This window comes from Odontesthes bonariensis, chromosome 3 (genome assembly GCF_027942865.1).
Source record: "Odontesthes bonariensis isolate fOdoBon6 chromosome 3, fOdoBon6.hap1, whole genome shotgun sequence".
NCBI classification, from domain to species: Eukaryota; Metazoa; Chordata; class Actinopteri; order Atheriniformes; family Atherinopsidae; genus Odontesthes; species Odontesthes bonariensis.
The window spans coordinates 26,582,621-26,601,735 of record NC_134508.1 but is presented as its reverse complement, the minus strand read 5'-3'; the positions used below and the strand labels follow the sequence as shown (position 1 = coordinate 26,601,735).

The window sequence follows — 19,115 nt, the reverse complement described above, 5'->3', positions numbered from 1 at the left end:
ATTTTTTACCTTACACAATATGGGACGCTAAGGTCACAGGGCCTGAGAGCAGGGGAGGAAAGCAGGCAGGCAGAGTTCATTAAAAAGTAAACTTTTGATGTAGCAGCATGCCATGGCTGCTTGACTGTATCAATGATTTAGGCCTAGCAGAAGGTCCTTAATGGATAGAGGCACCTCTCTGCAAGTTCAGCTGCCTCTATCCGCTTGGTATTAAGTGGCACACGCACGCATACAGGCTGTGAGAGAAAGTGCTTCAAAGTACTTCAGTGTGTATGGCATTGTAAAGCTTGTATGATGAACCCTCCCACTTAGGCACTCTCTTGTTGCACATGTGTCGGAGCTTTAAAGTCGCACGGACTGGCTAAATTGAGAACCTCTTATCGGTTTGTCACCGTCCACGATGCCCGACCACACATTGTTTCATTCATCTAAACTAATGCACACTATGACGAGCCAGAAGCATTAAAAAAAAGCATACAGCAGTTGTGACGATGCTGTGTCTTGCAGCTTTTGGAAAGAAGCCTGAACCTATTTGCCTGAGAGTGGGCAGTATCAACAAACATGCAACAATGGAGTTAATCAGTAAATTGTGCTGCCCTGGGGCCATCGGATTACTGTTACTGTCTCTCATATGTCAAGTCTACATGACGTATGAGATGTGAATCTGCAGACTAGATTTTTCTGTCATAACAGAGCACAATTTCACTTGGACGAAGAGTGGCACGAATCTGGCTTAATTACATTCAGCTCACAGACGCGTTCTGATCACAGTACAAGCCAGAGCTCTTCCTTATCTGGTTACGGAGACCTGATAGGAACCAAAAGATCCTGTGGACTGAGATGTGTTCATAAATGTATTCTGGTGTGTTACAGCAGTCGTTATGGTTGTGCATACCTTCTGCTTGAAGTAAGATGGACTACAGCTCAGACTGTTGGTTGATAAATCTGTCGGTCAGATCATTTGATTCAAACAAATGTGGGTCATGTTTTCTGGATTTGTGTTTGCTTCCTAAATTTGAAGGTAGTTTTCTGCTATCATTCTGAATTCATTATGTTTTGGTGGTGAAACGCTCTTCTTTCTCTAGGAACAGCAACTTTCTTTTATTTTTCTGTTAGATAAAATTATTCTTGAACAGTTTTTAAGCTTTTATTGTGATTCTTTAAAAGCCTTGAGTATAGCGGTAGGACAGTGAACATCTGTTTATCTCATTACATTAAATATTTTCTGTGGCTTTTGTTTGCAGTTATTTGGTTTCTCTGTTCTGATATTTAGGGTCATTTACTTTCTCCAAATGTTTCATATCAAAAATCCCATCTATTGTTTTTTCTCCCTTTTTCATACACATATATTTTATACAAGTGAATGCTAAGATGTGAGCGTCTGTGTGTAAAATGAAAAGCTCAGTTTTCAGCCGATGGCAAAATAAGGGCTGTCCTGATTCAGGAGGAAATTTAATCCATCAGTCACAAAAGCACAGAGCCTTGACTGAGGTGACTGATTATAAGATGAGTGGCCAGAGGGTCCTTGGAATGATGGACCAGCCAATTCACTTGAGGTAGAGGAGCTCAGTGACTGCACCAGAGAGACTTTGACCATGGCTTGCAGGTAGGAAGGATCAGCCTTTCCTGTACTAAAGGCCTCGTAGATACTGTTTGATATTTAAAAGATAGATTTTTGGTTGAGTTTCCCTCAAAATATCCCCTCTGGTACAAGAACAGAATGATTTTGACTGTGATTTAACGAGTGAGATTGACCACATTACAACCGGCCTGTCATTATCATCCCTCCTGTGGTATAATTGCCTATAGTGTTGAATAAGCAGCTCCCATCTTTTGCACTTGGGGGTGTTTGACTCTCTAAATCTCTTTGTGCGTCTCTCTGGGTTAACCTCTTGCATCCGTTAAACTCATCAGAGAATCTTACAGCTTTTTACCGTGACCATCTGTCAATCAATACTAGACCGCAAAGTGGAGCTAAGAGACATATGCACCCACTGGCTCTTGCGAGCCCTTAGCTGGTCTGGCTCCCGCAGCTTCTGAGAGCCTTGCTGTTGCTGGTTAACCCGGGCCTGGAGCATTGCTCTCTTTTTGCCTTTTTGCGGCTGCTTCAGTCCGCCTCTCCTCCCCAATCAGACAGCTGGTTGAACCCTCCTCTTCACCACTGTGGATTAGCTTATAACACTGTAATGAGTTAACTTTCAGAATGATCTACATAATTTATTTCCTGCCCCCACAGGAGGCTGCTGAGGCATTAATTAATATCAGGCCCTGCTATCAGCAACCATCCCAGTGTGGGATTCCTTCTGGCTCCTATTTTTGGCACACGTGGAATTTGATATGTTGTGCAACCCAAATGCAGTTTGGTGGACATCAGTGAAAGATATGGTTTTCTGATGGGTTAGTGCGCTAATGGAGCTCCTGTCTGAACTAATGTTGCTAAAACAAGCAGACATCAAAGACGTGAGCTGTGACTGGAGCTAAATGATTCATGATTGTTTGCGTAATCAGATTTTTTTTTTAAAATTTTTATGTGTTTACTCACCTTTTCACCTTTCTCTCTCTTTGTCCTCCCCTCTACAGAACTCAATACGGCATAATCTGTCATTGAACAAATGTTTTCTCAAAGTGCCTCGCTCTAAAGACGACCCTGGAAAGGTAAGAATGAAAACTATCTTGATTGTAAACAGTTAGGATTGCTTCCGAGTGAGGAATGTGTTAACTTTCAACCAACTAAACCCAGTTGGCAGAATTCACAGTTGAAGCATTTCTTTGGGGGGGTGTGTTATGCTTTCCCTGGTAGAAAAATGTTACCGTTGACTGGCTGCCAGGACTCTGACAGTCTGGAAATGGACGGAATGCTCGTAATCTAGTATGAACGTCCCACCCCCACAGAAGAGCATTTTAAATGTAGGGAGACTTTTTGGACCAGCACGGAGGGTAGATCTGGGAAAAGTCAAAGATTGGTAAAGTTGGATATGTAGCAGGGTCGAAGGCCAAGTCATTTCCAGAACTTGTAACTCCAGACATATTTAAATAAAATAAAAAAAAAATCATATTTCATCTACTCCCAGCTCAGCTCTCTGCCTCGTATTTTTCTTCTCTGTAAAGGAATCTACAGTCCATGTTAATTTGACATTTGAATCTCAGTAGGGCCACCAACATTTTTCTATTTCTGTCCGATTTACTTCACAGTCTCTAGAGATATCAACCTGATAAATAGCATCCCCTGATGGCTTTCGCTGTTCATGAGGAAGGAGCTTATATTTACTATGATGGTTTGCATAGGTCCAGCCATATGTAGCCTAACCCAGATACCATCCCAGCTCTGTCAGAGTACAAAGTATGTATGCTAAGGGAACCACACAAATAATTACACACACACACACACCAACACCAACACCAACACATGCATGAAGAGCTACATCAGGCTGTGTAGAGGATGGGGACTGAATGCTAATTTCATGTTTTGCTGTAATCCTCTGATATTGACACTCCTGGGAGCTGCTCCACTAAATACAAAATAATCTATTGCTGTATGGATCCTATTCCAAATGCATGGCCAACATGCTCGCATCCTTAATGTTTAATTTGAAATTTTCCTCACTCCCTTCCCCCCCCGAAGACAACTTCAAAGAGCTGCTAGCCGGTCTTGATATGTTGCATCAATATTGTAATGTGGCAGGAATATGAGAACTGCTGCTTGGATGAGATAGGAGAGTCATGTCGCTCTGCGTCTGTGTCTCTCTCTGAGATGGTGTAAGAGATGACAGTCAGTATTGTGCATACGCACACCCCGTCTAACCTGGAGGTACGAAATTCAGCCTGTGAAAGGCTACTGTTAATAATCTGTATTTTAATTGGTGTCATGTCTTGGCCGTGAGTCGCAAGGATGATCAATGTGCGTTTTTGTTTGTCTTTGCTAAATTTACATGCAAAAGAGGAAGCGGATGACATAATATTTGGTAATATATGAAAATTAGCAAGCGTCATTTAGGGGAAGAGACCAGGTAGTTTACATCTGTTATCGGGGATAACATCTATTTAAAAAAAAAAGAAAAGAAAAAAAGAATCTTTCAAGCCGCCTTTGTTTTATGACTGCAGAGAATAGTGTGGCGTTGCTCTGTTTTTGCCCCAGACTCTAAGGATACACTTGGGTAGGCATTGCTCCAGTACGTTTCAGTATTTGTGAATAATTTAATGACTCTTTATATGTTTTTCTTTTTTTCCTGCCACCTCTCTGGGGGGGAGTGTTGGGAATGCAAAAACTCCCATCCCACGAGGGTTAACTTAAAGTGTTCTACCCCTTCAATTAAAACCAGCCAGGCTTTGTCTGTGCGACACTGCTCTGTGAAACATCCGAATTCCTACCCCTGCATTTAACTCTTGCGATTTAAAACAGAATTTGATCACATGTAGAGACAACATCTCGCACCTCTACATACATTATTTAGTGGGCCGTCTTTTCGAGGGTATAATGAGGTTTTTGGTTTACTTAACTGCGGCCTGTGTCAATATCTGAGCAAGTTTCCCTCATCCTTTGTTGATTGCACTGAGAATTATTCTTCCCTCTAAGGAAAACATTAATTGACCCAAAAGCCTTAACTATTCTAAAAGTTATAATTTGAACCCCTTGACAAATATAGGTCAACGGTTGCAGGTAGTGTATGTGAGTTTTGAAAATAACAGGTTGGCCAGATTTAACAAGGTGATTGTGTTTGCTTCACTTTAGAAACGGCTTGTTTTTCGTGGCCCGTCCTGTTGTTCAGAGAATTTCTTCTGGAAATATCAATTATTCTCTCTACTCAATAACTTATTGTGAAGGTGCTCATCCCACTTTCTCCTGACAATTGGAGAACTTATCGGGGGTTGTCATGAAATATTAAAAACAAATTCAGAACCCGCATCACCTCGGGGTAAAAATCTCATTTTTAACGACTGTAAGCAGTGTTCTCATTGGCTTCGAGGAGGAACATCATTTATAAAAAAAAAAAAAAATAAATGGATAAATAAAAAAAGAATTAAATGGGGCAGAATGCAAAGATAAATAATGCAACTTGGTTGTGGAATTACTAGCTGCAGCCTCTGTATTAGCCTTGATCGGACCTTAGAGCAGAGCAGGGCAGAGCTTGCGCTGCCTTGATTCCTGGGCTCAGACAGCGGATCCTTCATCCTTGGCAACAGGGCTCTCGTTCTTGTACCGGAGGCTGAGGAAGTAGGGCTTCAGGAGCGGCTTAGCATTTCACCACTACCAGCCACCCCGAGCAGCCTCTCATTGAGGAGCAGCCACATACGAGGAAAAGCCAAACCTTTCCTGCTAACCGAGCCCACCCACACACTGCAGAAGCTCTAAAAGCTCCAGTAAAGTTTTGGGCTGATGGAACAGATTTCAGGAGAGCAGATGAGGCCTCTGAGTATTAGATATGTCGTTCGAGCAGGATTGTATCAGTGGCAAAGAAAAATATGTGACGTTTATGGCTTTTTTTGTGTTTATGCAAAGGTTCACAGGTAAATGTCAGACAAACATGAAAAAAAGGGGAGGGTGAGAAGAATATTAAATTCAACAAAGATCCCAGACTGGACAAAGACAAAACACTGTTTACAGACAGAAGTTTCAAATCTAGTTTAAACTTCCCACGGATGTAATGTAATGGGAAAGAAATCTGCGTTATCAGCTCACAGGTCTTTCCTTCGTCTACAGGGCTCTTACTGGGCCATTGATACCAACCCAAAGGAGGACGCCTTGCCTACCCGGCCAAAGAAGAGGCCGCGGTCTGGAGAGCGGGTGAGTCTGATGAAAGACGTGCTGCATATACCTAAGAAAACACATTTTTATACCTAATGCTGCTCTTTTTTACAGCTTCCGCCTTGTTTGATTCAGTATTTCTCTGAAAGTCCACCGCTGCATCAGTTTTTATTTCTTTTTGCCCTCCTTTTTTCTTTGTTTAAACTATTTTAAACTAAACACACTCAAGTTCACGCACTCTGTAGGAGTTCATATCTAGACTTCATGGAGCTTTCTCTCCATGCTAGCCTGTCATGGCGTATGCTCCTTATTGATAAATGATGTTTAATGTACATACATTTTCTTAACAAACATCAATTAAAACAGAACTGTGCACATCGGCTTGCCTGAGTGGGAGCTTTTGTCTTTAATTATGCATGAGCTTCGTCCACCCTTGCAGTACAGTTGTGCAGGTTTTATGGAGCTGCTCAGATTGACCTGGCTCTTGGCCATCCCAGCACACGGGGCTCTCTTGTCTCCTCCTTCCCCTCAGTGTTGCTGACCAGAGGTTACTCTGAAGAGCGATTCTCTTAGGCTGACAAAGGAAATCATACGCACACATTTAACCCCCCATCACTCACATAGACGCAGCAAATGCAGAGGTACAGGGAAGGTACATTGTTTTTAACACGCAGCTCTGCCCTCAGTAAAGCTCTCAGATGCAGCTCTGTTCGCTGTAATGTGACACAGAAGAATACACAAAGTGAAGAGTATGTTTTCTGCAGTACATATGCTTTGTGCTTAACCCCCCCTCTCAGAAACCATCTGCCCTCAAGGCATTCCATTAAGAGTCACAGACATTGAAATTGAGAGGGTTTTTTTTAAATCTCATTTATGTTTATCGTGAATTAAAAATGGTATTGTTGGCAGCCAATCCTCTTACAATAAGCAGTTTTGGGAGACAGGCATGGCGGAGTTATCTCTCACAACAGTGTGCCTATACCGCAAGACGTGGGCATGTGTGTGTATACTGTACGTCTGCTTGGGAGGATGGGGCTGGCTTCATCTTTTAGAAAGAACAGTTCAGACGTGGCCTAAATAAAGGTGTTGCTTTGTCATATGGAAATAGTTCTGGTTGATGTGTGACAGCATAACGTTTGTAACCTTTTTAGTGTAGGTTACTCCATTCAACCTGCATCAGTCAGATCTTGTGTGTTTAATAATTGGACTGTGTTGATTTTTTTTTTTTTTCTTTCTTTTTTTTCCCTCCTTCTTTTTTTTTTTTTTTGTTCTGCCTCCACACACGGCCCCCAACCTCCACAGGCTTCCACGCCGTACAGCCTGGATTCAGAGTCTTTGGGGATGGACTGTATGATCTCTGGAAGTGCCTCTCCAACGCTGGCAATCAACACTGTGACTAACAAGGTACTACAGTCAGCCATCCAGCCTCCAGCTCCAACACACACCTGGCTACATGGCTGCACCCTGACCCCTCCCACTTCTCCAACCACCTACAGCACTATTCCCCACAGAGATAGGCACACTCTTGTGGAGGGGAGATACAGGCACACACACACACACACACACACACACACACACACAAACATACGCTCATGTGCCTAAAGCTTCTCTTCACTGCAACCCACACCAAAATACACAACTCTCTGCCCTGTTGGACCTTTTCCCTCCACAACAACAGGCAGCAGCTCTTGTTATCTTCACTCCGGAAATATGATGCTCACACTGATACTTACTGTTTGCAACCTGATAGACCTTACACATTCTTGTGCACACTTGCAACAGAATACGCCTCATGCTTCACAGGATTTCTGTACTGGCACCTGAAACACAGGCTGACGCCCGGAGTAGTGTTTCTCATTCTGTGACCACACTACAGGTGACCACCCCTGCTGCCGGCTCTGTCTGCTCTCAGTCTTTTTTCATATATCTATAAAAGCTTGGAAGCACTTGTACATCATAGAGCAAAGCTACAGGGACTGCTGGCTGTTAGATGTGAGTGTGCGGCTCACTCTGAAATTTAAATAGGCTTTTTAACCTTAAGCTCTCATCCTCTGGGCCCAGTGGGGGCAGCTCTCAGGAGTACTTTTAAAAAGCCTACAAGAGTCGCTTATTCATTTGCTGCAAGCGTTACAAAAAAATGGTTTAACACGAACAGGGGGTGTTCGTAGGAAATGTGAGTCGGTTTGTACGTGTATGTGTGTCGGGGGCTCTCAGTGTTCGTATGAGCATGAGCAAACGTCTGAACATATGTCTGCTTGTGTTGGAACTTGTGCGCACATGTATGGAGGAATATGTTACAGGTTGTTTTAGCTTGTTTTGACAAATGTCAGCCACTGCTAGCTGGGGGCTGTTTTTGTGGGAAATGGCAGTTTTTCATGTTACTGTAGCAGGCAGATTCATAGACCCAAGTGTGGAGGAAGAGGACCCTTTTCCTCTTTGAGTGCTGCAAACGAGCACTTCCACGGCACCAATCTCCACCGGCAGTGTCTGTATAATAAGGACCTGATGTTAAGTGCTGACAGTTAAATCCCGACTCTGCCATCAACCCCCCCCCCCCTCCAGTAAAATAACTTAAGAGGCCAACAAGCAGAATGTATCAACAAAACACAACACATCTACTGTTTGATGATGACAGTTCCTCTCTTTATTTTCATTTGATTGTGTCAAAAACTGTTTTGGTGGTAAAGTAAACACAAGACCAATTGGAATAGCAACACATCTAATGCCCTCACTCCTTGGAGAGAACTTGTTTCTCACTCCTTTGCACACACCCACTGTAAACACACGACAGGCCACGCCTCTTTCGGTGCTGTGTGCCAAGCCACAGGAATTCCCTCTCTGTTTTTCTCTCTGTCTTTCTATTCCAGTCTCTCCCCATCATTCCCGCCTTCCCAGATAGACCAATGGGAGAGGCTGGCAGGACGACTACTGAACTAGCAAGAACCTCTGTTCTCTTTCTCTCTTCTGTCGGACATTTTTTTACAGAACATTATTCCCCCTTGCTTTTTCTTGTGCTCTACTGACATAGGCTCACACCGAAAGTTGAGTTCTGAGGCTGCTCTACACACTGGAGTGCATGAGCTGACGTTTTGGCACTCGAGTGCGATGATTGAGGGAAAGAAAGGATTGTTGGAATTAGTCTTGCTGATGAGCAGTCTTTTTTTTTTTTTTTTCTCTCTGTCTGTTCAATCTTGCATGCAGGGATTGTGCTGAACATGGGCTGGCATTGTTGGAGACACCTGGGCCAATCTCGCTTTGATTTCATAATCCATGTCTCATGCTGTAGATTAGCCCCCTTCATGTAAAAGACACCTCTGGCTTTTTACTTAATTCACTGCTAATAATAGAACTCTGACCCGCCTACTAGCTGTACACTGTATTTACTGTGGAGCTGCTCCTGCCGGTATGAGCATGTTTGCCCCAGTCTGTGTGTATTTATGTGTGCTTTTCTACCTGCGCACACTTGTAATGGTAGAAAAGTGTTTTTGTCATATGTTAGCGCATGCTTTTGTGAATGTGGGTGAGATTCGGATAGGTTATAGACTGACTGTACGTGCTTGAGTGGGTGTCTTTACCAGGGGGGGCTGGGCTGGGTATGCCACAGAGCAGCGAGGTTTTGAAATCAACACACTTTATGGTTGAGTAGAGCAAAAATAGATTGCGGTGACAGACTTAAGGCATAAAAGCCTGTTTTATGACTTCATTACACATAACATTTATATTTCTGTGGCACACTGTTTTTGATTAGCACTGTCGAGCTGATTTTCTATAAGCCTTCCGTTTTAGCTGCTCATTGAGTTCCCCTTCACGCTAATGAACACTGTAGCCAAGCCCACACCGAGTGGAGAAAAGCTAGAGTTACTTAATGAGCTTCTCCTATAACCCCCTGTCCTCCTCTCTCTCTGTCTTCCATGAACATTGTTACCTTAATTCAGCATTTCCGCTCTCATTTTAAAAAAGAAAAAATCTTATTGTTGGTGAGTGTGCAAGCTCCTCACGAACGGCCTAATTTGATTGGGCTCTCACTGCATCCTGAATTCGAACCAGCGCGTTTGTCAGCCGGCCAAACATCAGTCGGAGCAGAGAAGGCAGTCAGGGCTGCCTGAGTTTCCTCGCCTACTCTGCGGTCTCTGTGGTAGCACGCTGTGGCTCAACAGAAAGACAAGAGGCTTCAGTCCAGTGCTGCTGCTGTGAAGAGGGTGCTGGCAGGGCCAGGCCTGCCTGAAGGCTGCTGCAACTGCTATCTCATTGTGCTCAGCACAGAGCCCACTCTGTTCCACTCATGGTGATGAGCAGATGCCACCATGCTGCACTCAGTCATGCATGGGCATACACACGTTCAAGAACATGCACCCGTCTTGGAAAACTATCTCCTTTTCCACTGCAACAACGTTAGTGCATTACTGCCATTCCTTTCTCACAAAACAAAATTCAGCCCATGGGCGTTTTCTCTGCGGGTATCACATTAATTTTCTGGATTGTTCTTACTGTCTGACGGTGCACTTTATTTTAGGAAGGTTGGGGGAAACACAACTTTGTTAGATGATAATTAAAATGGTCGTCCTGAAGTGCTTCAGCTAGTTGCACTCCTACATTGAAAGGTCAGTGTCTCGGCTGCACTGAAATCCTTTGTTAGCCGTCCCAAACGGATTTGCGCTTGGTGAGCAGATGTGGCTGACATCGGCAGTGCCGTGACCTTTAATGATGGGAATGTCTCAGCTGTCTCCAGATCCCTTTACACAGTCAGAAAGAACCCCCTTAGTGAGTAAGGAGGGTGTTGAGCAGCACCCCTGTGTCTCCCATACACACTCGGAGATAATGAAATAAAAAAACTGTTCTGCTGTCATAGCTTAACACAGGCTTTACATTTCCAGATGAAATGATGCTGTTTAGCTGTACACCAGTGTTACTCACATACCCATTCTCTCAGAGAAGTGATGACACGCTCTACCCTTCACAAGACTGGAGATGACATTGATAATAGTAATTAGTGTGCGTTTTAAAAGATGTGAAGTCTTATGTACTTGTCTGCGTTTCAGGTGGCGTTGTACAACACAGACCAGGATGGGAGTGATAGTCCGAGAAGCAGCCTTAACAACAGCCTGTCTGATCAGAGTCTCGCCTCCGTCAATCTCAACAGTGTGGGCAGTGTTCACAGCTATACACCGGTAAGGAAAGGGAAGTCTTTAATTGGACATGACTCTATAATGATGGATGGTATTTTATGGATCCCCCCCAAAAAAATGGATTTCATCTGAAATGTAGCCTTGTTACACCCACCTGAATCCTGCTTCAAGAAAAGAAAAACCAAATACAAAAGGGCCTTGAGGAGCATAATTGGACATGATCCAGTTGACTCCAACAGACCTCGAACAAGGGAGAACACCTACACCTGCAGCAGCATAATGAGGCACCAAAAATGAGCCTGTAGTTGGAGGGGGGGTGGGGGGACATCAGTGAAATGTTTTCCTGCACTTCATGGTTCACACATTCCAACTTGTATCAAAAAAACACATTTTTGTTCTGCGCTGATTATAATGCACCAGGTGATCAAATCTTCCACAAAGACACGAAACCTGCAGCAGCAGGACGGGACACCACCCGAACCAATTATACGGAATATAACATTGTCCTGAGTTTTGTCATGGGTAGGCTGAAATAAATCCGGGAGGACCTTCGGTTTATTTGGAGCTATTATTGAGCTTGATACGATAATGCAAACGTAAACTAATAGAGCTGCCAATCAGTTTCCTTTTTGTCAAGTACCTGCTGTTGGGAGTGTTGTTTCCTGGAGATTATGTAGCTCATGACCAATCTGTTTTTTTTTTTTATGACTAGATATTTATGTATAATTTTTGTGTTATTGTCTTTGAGCTTGAAGTACTAATTGATAATGATATGAAAATGATATTTGATTGTATTGATATTGTTCAGTCTGTGTGAGAGCCACAGCCACTAAAGGAATGAGAATGAAACACTGCCAGACTTTAAAAGCGTATTGAATCCCGTATTTCATCTGTTCGGAAAGCCCCAGGAGGCTTTCTTCAGAGGAGCCAGCTGTAGACGGCAATAGACCGAGGTTCAGGGTGGACATGAGCGAGTGTACAACATCAGGAAGGGGGTTAAGGGAAACAAAGAAAAATGTGCTCGCTCCTGGAAGCCAGACAAAGAGAAGCACTTCCTCTGATGTCCTCCCACCAGAGGTGCCCCTCTTTGGTGTGGTCGTCCTGCATCCTGGAGTGCTGCCTGCTCCAGGCGCTGGGCATCGATCGGATCAGCCTGATGGATGTGCTCGCGTTTTCTCTCTCTCTCTCTCTCTTTCTCTCTCTCTCTCTCGCTCAGCCAAAGCGGCAGCTCGCAGTAACCACTCTGGCTTTATTATCACCTCTTCACTCTTCCCCAAGCCAGTTTGTGAACCGTGCACTTCAGCAGCCTGTCCGCATATTAGAGGAGGAAGATGTAAGGATCAAAAACTGGACACGACCTCTCTTGTGAAGCTATCTCACAGTGGACAGGGGTCAGGTCCTACGCTGTGAAATAGCGATGCTGTAGAGAATCTCGTAGACAATCTTGTTGCTGGAGGGAACACTGCTTTTGTCTCACACCCAGGGGCAGCACATAACATTGACTGCCCACAGAAATACATGGATAAAATGGCTGCTTATTTGTACAAGGTATTGCTATTGATTTTGTTTTAAATACATTTTGCTTCACCACCTGAGTATTGGCTTTGTGTCCATTCGAGTTGCTCTCTTAATGTTATGTGAGTCAAGGCGCTAAACACTTAACTGGATTGTTATGCTTTGTGTAATTTGTTCTTTATGCGTTGTTTGACGGACGACGTGTCTTCAGTCAGAAATAAACATGGCTACAGTCAGAAGAATCGGACTATCCTTATATTTGACTAGTCTTTGATGACCTCTTTGCACAACAAAAATTCTCTTTTCTGTTTTTGTGGCTCCATGACTAGAAGAGCATGGCAGGTATCTTTAAAAAATATCTTATATTTATGTGTCTGTCTAAATTATACTCCGCTCCCCTTAGCATCAATACTCCCAGTAGTCTTTGGTGCACTTGGATTAGAGCTTTAGCCGATGTACTTCAAAATCTTTTAGGCTAAACATTAAACACAATTTAATTTTGTGGCAGTATTGCTCCAGTGTGTAATTCTTTATCTCCTCATCTCCCCAGGTGACCAGTCACCCAGAGCCTGTATCCCAGTCTTTGAGCCTGCAACAGCCCCCCCAGTCCCAGTACAACATGCCAGACAGGGACAAGCAGCTCCTGTTCTCAGAATTTGAAGATCTTAGTGCCTCCTTCCGCAGCCTTTACAAGTCTGTTTTTGAGCAGTCCTTCAGCCAACAAGGTGAGTGGCCTCATGAGAGCTTTGAATGAAAATCCAATATAGAGCCTAAGCTTTACTTATCAAGACACAGGATGATCCTCAGAATGATTTTCCTAATGTTGGGTTGTTCTTAACAGCTGGGGCTATAGAGAGTCTTAAGGCACTAATGAGGTTTACTCACAGTGAGCGGATATTCAGCCGGGCTGACTTGGATGTAATGCAAATGTATGCTGAGTATTTTCATGAGCTTTTGCCAGGGAAATATCGAAAGACCTCATTTTATTTTTAAAAGCAGGTTCTGAGAGTTCACGTCTTAAATATTTTATTCAAGCTTGTAAAGAGACACGACTGTTTCCATGTTATGGTCGATTCTCTCCTTCATCTTTTTATTTCTTTTACATGAAAGTTATCTGTATCTAGTCATGTTGGAAAGGCCACGTTTCATCAGTGGAGTGGAGGAGCTTATTGGCAGCTCAAAAAGCTCTGCCAGACCTGAGTTTCATTTATCATAATGTTGGGAATTTGTATCATGTAATGCATAATGCTGTATAGAGCACAGCTTTCTAAAAGGTTGAGTCCCTGCAGAACAAAAAGCAGTTTTGCTTGTAATCTGATTGACTGATAAACATGGAGCATTTGACAAGCGAGTCATGAGCAAAGTAGACTGAGCTTTCTGTGTATAACCCACTTTCATAAATCAAATGCATTTCATGGTATTGTTTTCAAAGAGTTACTCTCCTTTAATCTATCATCTATGTTTCATTAGTTGAAAGTTGTTACCTTTTTTTTATGTGCATAAAAGTGAAATCTCTTTGTCAGACAAGCTCCAGCAATTAAAAAGCGTAAATAATCGAGCTAGAGGATTTCACACTCTGCCGCTGTAGACAGTGAGCTAATTCACTGGCTTTGATAATAGGTAATGAGCTCGCATTATTATTCTGGTGCCGCGTTAATTGCTTTCTGTATTTCCCTAGTTGGACAATGGGCTTTCTGTGCCGATAAGAGATGCACCTTTGTCACCCCAGCAGCGAGTGTTATGTGCCGATTGTGGAGGTGCGGGGCTGGAGTCAGCTCTAAAAGCACTCCAGTGAAATAGGTTTACTGTGCCAAAGCTGTGAAGGACAGGGCCTCTTAAGACCACTCCCCAGCACTCAGATGATTGCAGTTGGGTGTGCAGATGTTCATGCTCCAGTCATGTCAGTTTAGGAGCCAAGCGGTAGCGCGGCGACTTTGTCAAAGACAATTCCGGACTGTGCAGCTGGAGAGCAAAGACTAGGCAGCTCGAGCTTCTGAACCTTCTAATCTGAACCAATCCGAGTCATTCAAAATGGCAGCTGGTCGATCTCAAGAGTAGAACCACTTAAACACAGGAGGGCCACATCCCATTACTGTAAGATGCCAAAACACATCACCGTAAGTAGCTGTTTTATAGATGTGAAGGGCCTGACTCACAATGATGGTGCGGAAAAGTGTAACTGTTCAGCACTTTGTGTTTGACCTTATGGTCGATTTTCAGTCGCTTAGACTGCAGCTTAAGATATTTTCACGATCAATTATTTTTTCAGTTATGTTTGAGGAGATTCACTTTCTGAATCTTTATGAATAATTAAAACAGCTTAAAACAGAAAATTGATCAATATTTACAGTTGTTTGAAGCATTTCTAAGCTGTTTTAATGTTAGTTGAAGATTTCTTTTTACTGTTTGCCAGACAACGTTAAACATTTAAGCAGATCAAGTAAGGCAAAGGAAAAATGCATAAAAAAGTTAAAGCTCATAAGAATGTTGAGCATTAAAATAGGTACTTGGTTTTTGGTCCCTTTGACTGATATTTCTTTTAGGATTTTTATTCCTGCAGGATCTGTGTGTATGCAGCATTTTCTTGTTTGAGCTGCTGCTAAATGTGGTTTTATATCGAGTGAGGTCAGATAAATCTGATCATTTTGTGATTGAGAGAAAAAGTAGTCTCTAGTTATTGGTTTCTGGTGAAATATAGGACATGGAATTATGTAAAGGTTGGAATTATAAATCATTATTTGGTTGAAGATGTTCACAGTTTATAAAACAACAGTGCTTTTGTAAGTAGTCAGAAGCCACTGGTTTCATTTTTGACAATGACCTGTATTTTAGAAGGTTGTTATTTATTGTGTAAATATTCATCTTAAAACTATTAAATATATCTGTCAAAATGTAAAGGTAGTGGAGGATTAACTACAGAGTATTTCCCTTTGAGATATGGTTGAATGCAGGTATAAACTGGAGCTACTGAGAATACAGATTGCATTGAAGAGCAGCACTTGAATAAATGCACTTGGTTACTTCCCAACACTGCATTTAAAGATGATGTTTTCCGACTTGTTTTTCCTTGTTTAAAAAATGGTGTCATGTGTTTTGTTGATTCATAAATCTGTCGATGTGTTTTGTTTCCCAGGTCTGATGGGCATACCATCAGATTCGTCCCAGCAGACCCACACCTCCTGCTCCTATCAGCACTCCCCCAGTGGCACCATCGGCGCCCAAAACAGCCTGTCTAACAACCAGCCCAACAACCACCCCAACAACCACTCCGCCAACAGTGGCCAAGTGCCCCTGTCCCATCCTGCCCAGGCCCACCCCGGCCACGGCTCACCGCATGCTCAGCACCTGTCGCAGCACGGTGGCCCCCACAACCAACACGGCCAGCACAGTCAGCTCCCACAGCACTCTCAGCATCCCCAACACGCCGCACACTCCCAGCACGGGCAGCACCCGCAGCAGCACCCGTCCCACGGCCAGCACCCACAGCAACACACAGCGCACCCGTCCCAACACACGCAGCACAGCCAGCACCCCTCTCAACACGGGCAGCAGCACCCGAGCCTCTCCCACCAGCCCCATCCTACCCAGCAACAGATGGCCTGCAACACAGGTAAGACTCCTCTGTGAACAACCATCACCTTTTTATTCTTTTCTCTTCATCCCATTCATCAGACAGACAAGTGAACTGGAGCGAAGACGACGTGTTTACAGCTGAATCTGGAATCCCTCCTCATTGTTTAGTCATAAAGCACAGAGAAAGTGTTTTAGGTGCTAAACAGTAAATCATCACCTTATTTATTATCTGTGCTGTCGAGAACAAAGCAGTGCTGTAGCAAATGACTTAGGCAGCGTGCATGGTCACGTGGCTCCTCCTAGTGGCCACTTCGCTGAACCGAACGGTCTCACAGCCTGATGAACTGTTTCAGTTGGTGCTGCCTTCTCTTTCATTTGGCACTACAGGGCCGCCTGCACAAATATAAAAAACGTGGCCACAATGAAAATGCATCATCTGACTCCACTGTTTAACCCACAGCATGTAACAATAGCAGCAATTGTTGTGCGGATGTCTGTAAAGGATGGAAGTAGGACTAAATCTGTAGCTGCCCCAGAAATTAACTGGGCGTTGGGGACCTCTTAAATTTTTTATTTTGTACTGTTACAAATAGTATGCTGTGTGTGTGTATATGTGTTGCAGGTTTACTGTCTGACTGGTACCCAAATCTGGATGCACTGAAAGAAAGCTGTCGTATTGCCAGCAGCTATAACTGGGCTGATGTAGACCTTTCACCTTTCCAAGGTGCGGTTTGGACATTACCAATATATCTTGCAGCATCTGTAGCTATTGATGACTTCCCTCATCATTTTATCCATTGTTCCAACTTGAATATTTTTCAAGACTCCAGTTTTCTCTGTCAGCTGTATCTCTGTGTACCGATGCGATCAGAAGGCACAAACATTTCAAACTATAGGCTGATGGTTACAGCTCTGCTCCAGCTCTTGATTGAGTGCTGAAGTGTCGGCACTGTGGAGTTGATTACGACTTTAATTAAACTGAGCTCTTCAATTAAATAACACTGCCTTCAAGTTTAATTACCAAAACACCAAGCTCAGCAGGTCAGTTTATCCAATTACGGTCTAGAATTGCAAGGTAGGATGTTTTTAAAATATCACCCACTGAAGGTTACTGACATAATGAATATATATTGCAACCAAGTTTTTTGCTGTATGCATGTAAATTAGTTTCTCATCACGGACATATTTTAGTGCAGAAACATGCTGTCACCATGTTTAAATGTGTGTCAAAATGTGTGTTAATTTCTCCCAAGGGTTGAGAGAGAGTATGAGACAAGCAGAGTTGAACAATTGGTGCCTTGAACCCACCCAGATTGCAGACCTCTGCTCGTCCATCAACCAGTTTTTTGCCCGCACCGGCGTAATTCAGCCACAGGGGGCAGTGCAGCCTCCTGTTTGCCATGGATCCATGCACACCAACAAACCCAGCCAGCACCTCAACACAGGTTCCTAACCCTACTCTTTTATTCAGATTTCTCTGTGAAAGATTGTAAACGTGGATGTTTTTCATTATGAAATAAGGATCACTCGAGATTGTTTTAAAGGAAAAATATGATACCCTTTTTGTTCTCAAGTTAACACAATTTCCTGAGGCCTTAGGGAAATGTCTCGGCATGTCTTTACACCTCTGTCAATACACCGCAACTAGTTTTACGGGGTTGAGTGAGACATTTGACTCAGTATTACCCCTTTCTGCTGGGAGGCGTGCCTTATCTAAGATCTGTGTATGGCTTGCACAACCATGCAAATGTAAATTTGGACATGAATTACAGTCAATGACCCAGATTGACTTTATTATCAAATTATCCATTATCCTCCTCTGCAGTTGGTGCATTGAACTGGCCAATGCTGGGAAAGCACCACACAGCAGATAGTTTTTATAGGCTAAAGTTAAGAATATATTGATGGTGTTTAACTAATGTGTTTTTATTTTTACATGCAGTCGTGGAACTGCTGATGGTGCTTTCAGTCAGAGCAAATAAAGAAAAATAATTGTGTTGTTAGTCCAACCAAAATCGTAGAAAATTAAACTTCTTGAAACCGGTCCAACACACCCAAATGATGCGACTGTTTGCAGATTACTCTTCCATGTATATGCCCAACTACCTGGTAAAGGCTTGCTCCAAAGTTCCTGTCCAGTACACAGAAAAAAAAAGAAGCTGGAAGGACCACAGTAAAAATACAAGTGGACATAATAATGCAGCCGGATTCCCAATTAGTGAAATTATGTGATTGAAAAATCAACCCATGAAGACAACATGTGAACTCATGGCTGATTAAAGCTTTTCAAGACTGTCGCTCTGCTCTAATAAATTCCCGATTTTATAACCACAGCCGCATTTAACAAAATCAGTTAAAAAAATTGACTTTACTTTCATGTGCGATGATCTCCCACAGAGAGAGTTAGAAGCTGCAGAATGTCTCGAAGTTTTCTCAAACTGTCCACAGTTGTCTGGGGGTCGGACATGTTTCATTCATTTAACTCGATTTTGCTCTTGTGCGTTTGTACTGAGATAAGGGAGAGTTGTCGAATTAACGGGCTAAGTTGAGCTGTAACCGTGGCTCAACTGAACTCAACTCAGAAATAATCAGAACTTCTAACTAAAAACACCAACAAGAAGTCTGTCTTCCTTGTTGGGTAGATAATAGATTAAAAAAAAACATTTATTTCTGTAGTGAACTCTGTAACTGCTGATCAGAATTTTCTGCTAATAATAAAGCAAATTGCAGGAGCTAGAAAGTTTCAATTTTCCACTTCAGAGGTACAGCAAATGCAGCTTGATTTGCTGTGCCCCCAAACAAAATGACAGGGTTGTTTTTGTTTTTTTTTTAGTTTTAGAGTTGTAATCACTTCAGACACTCAAAAGTGACCATTTTCTATTATTTATTTTATAATACGTCCCCTTTAAAGTTAGATTTGTTTGATCAGAAAGAGACAACAGAGGAGATAAATGAAGTTTGTATGCTTTCATCAGGAAATCTCTACATGGACACGAGACAGAGCATGTCCATGATGGGTCCTCCAGGATATCCCCACATGCCCCCCATGAGCAGCACAGGACCGACTATGACGGGTAACATGCAGCAGCTCAAGAGGCACACCTAAAAAGATTACATATAAACATGGTGACTGTTTATTCTTATTGTTTTTTTTTCCT

The 19,115-nt window shown here is 42.9% G+C and overlaps 1 protein-coding gene across 1 annotated transcript in view; it reads left to right on the top strand.

The window, feature by feature from the left end:
• The window catches only part of foxj3 (forkhead box J3), a 78,060-nt gene that overhangs the window by 53,726 nt on the left and 5,219 nt on the right, over positions 1-19,115 (top strand). The window contains exons 3-11 of the mRNA XM_075461321.1: positions 2,581-2,655; positions 5,699-5,782; positions 7,046-7,147; positions 10,783-10,911; positions 12,935-13,109; positions 15,518-15,994; positions 16,580-16,681; positions 17,211-17,402; positions 18,933-19,031. Of these exons, the coding sequence (XP_075317436.1) occupies positions 2,581-2,655; positions 5,699-5,782; positions 7,046-7,147; positions 10,783-10,911; positions 12,935-13,109; positions 15,518-15,994; positions 16,580-16,681; positions 17,211-17,402; positions 18,933-19,031 (1,435 nt within the window). The remainder of the gene's footprint in view (positions 1-2,580; positions 2,656-5,698; positions 5,783-7,045; positions 7,148-10,782; positions 10,912-12,934; positions 13,110-15,517; positions 15,995-16,579; positions 16,682-17,210; positions 17,403-18,932; positions 19,032-19,115) is intronic.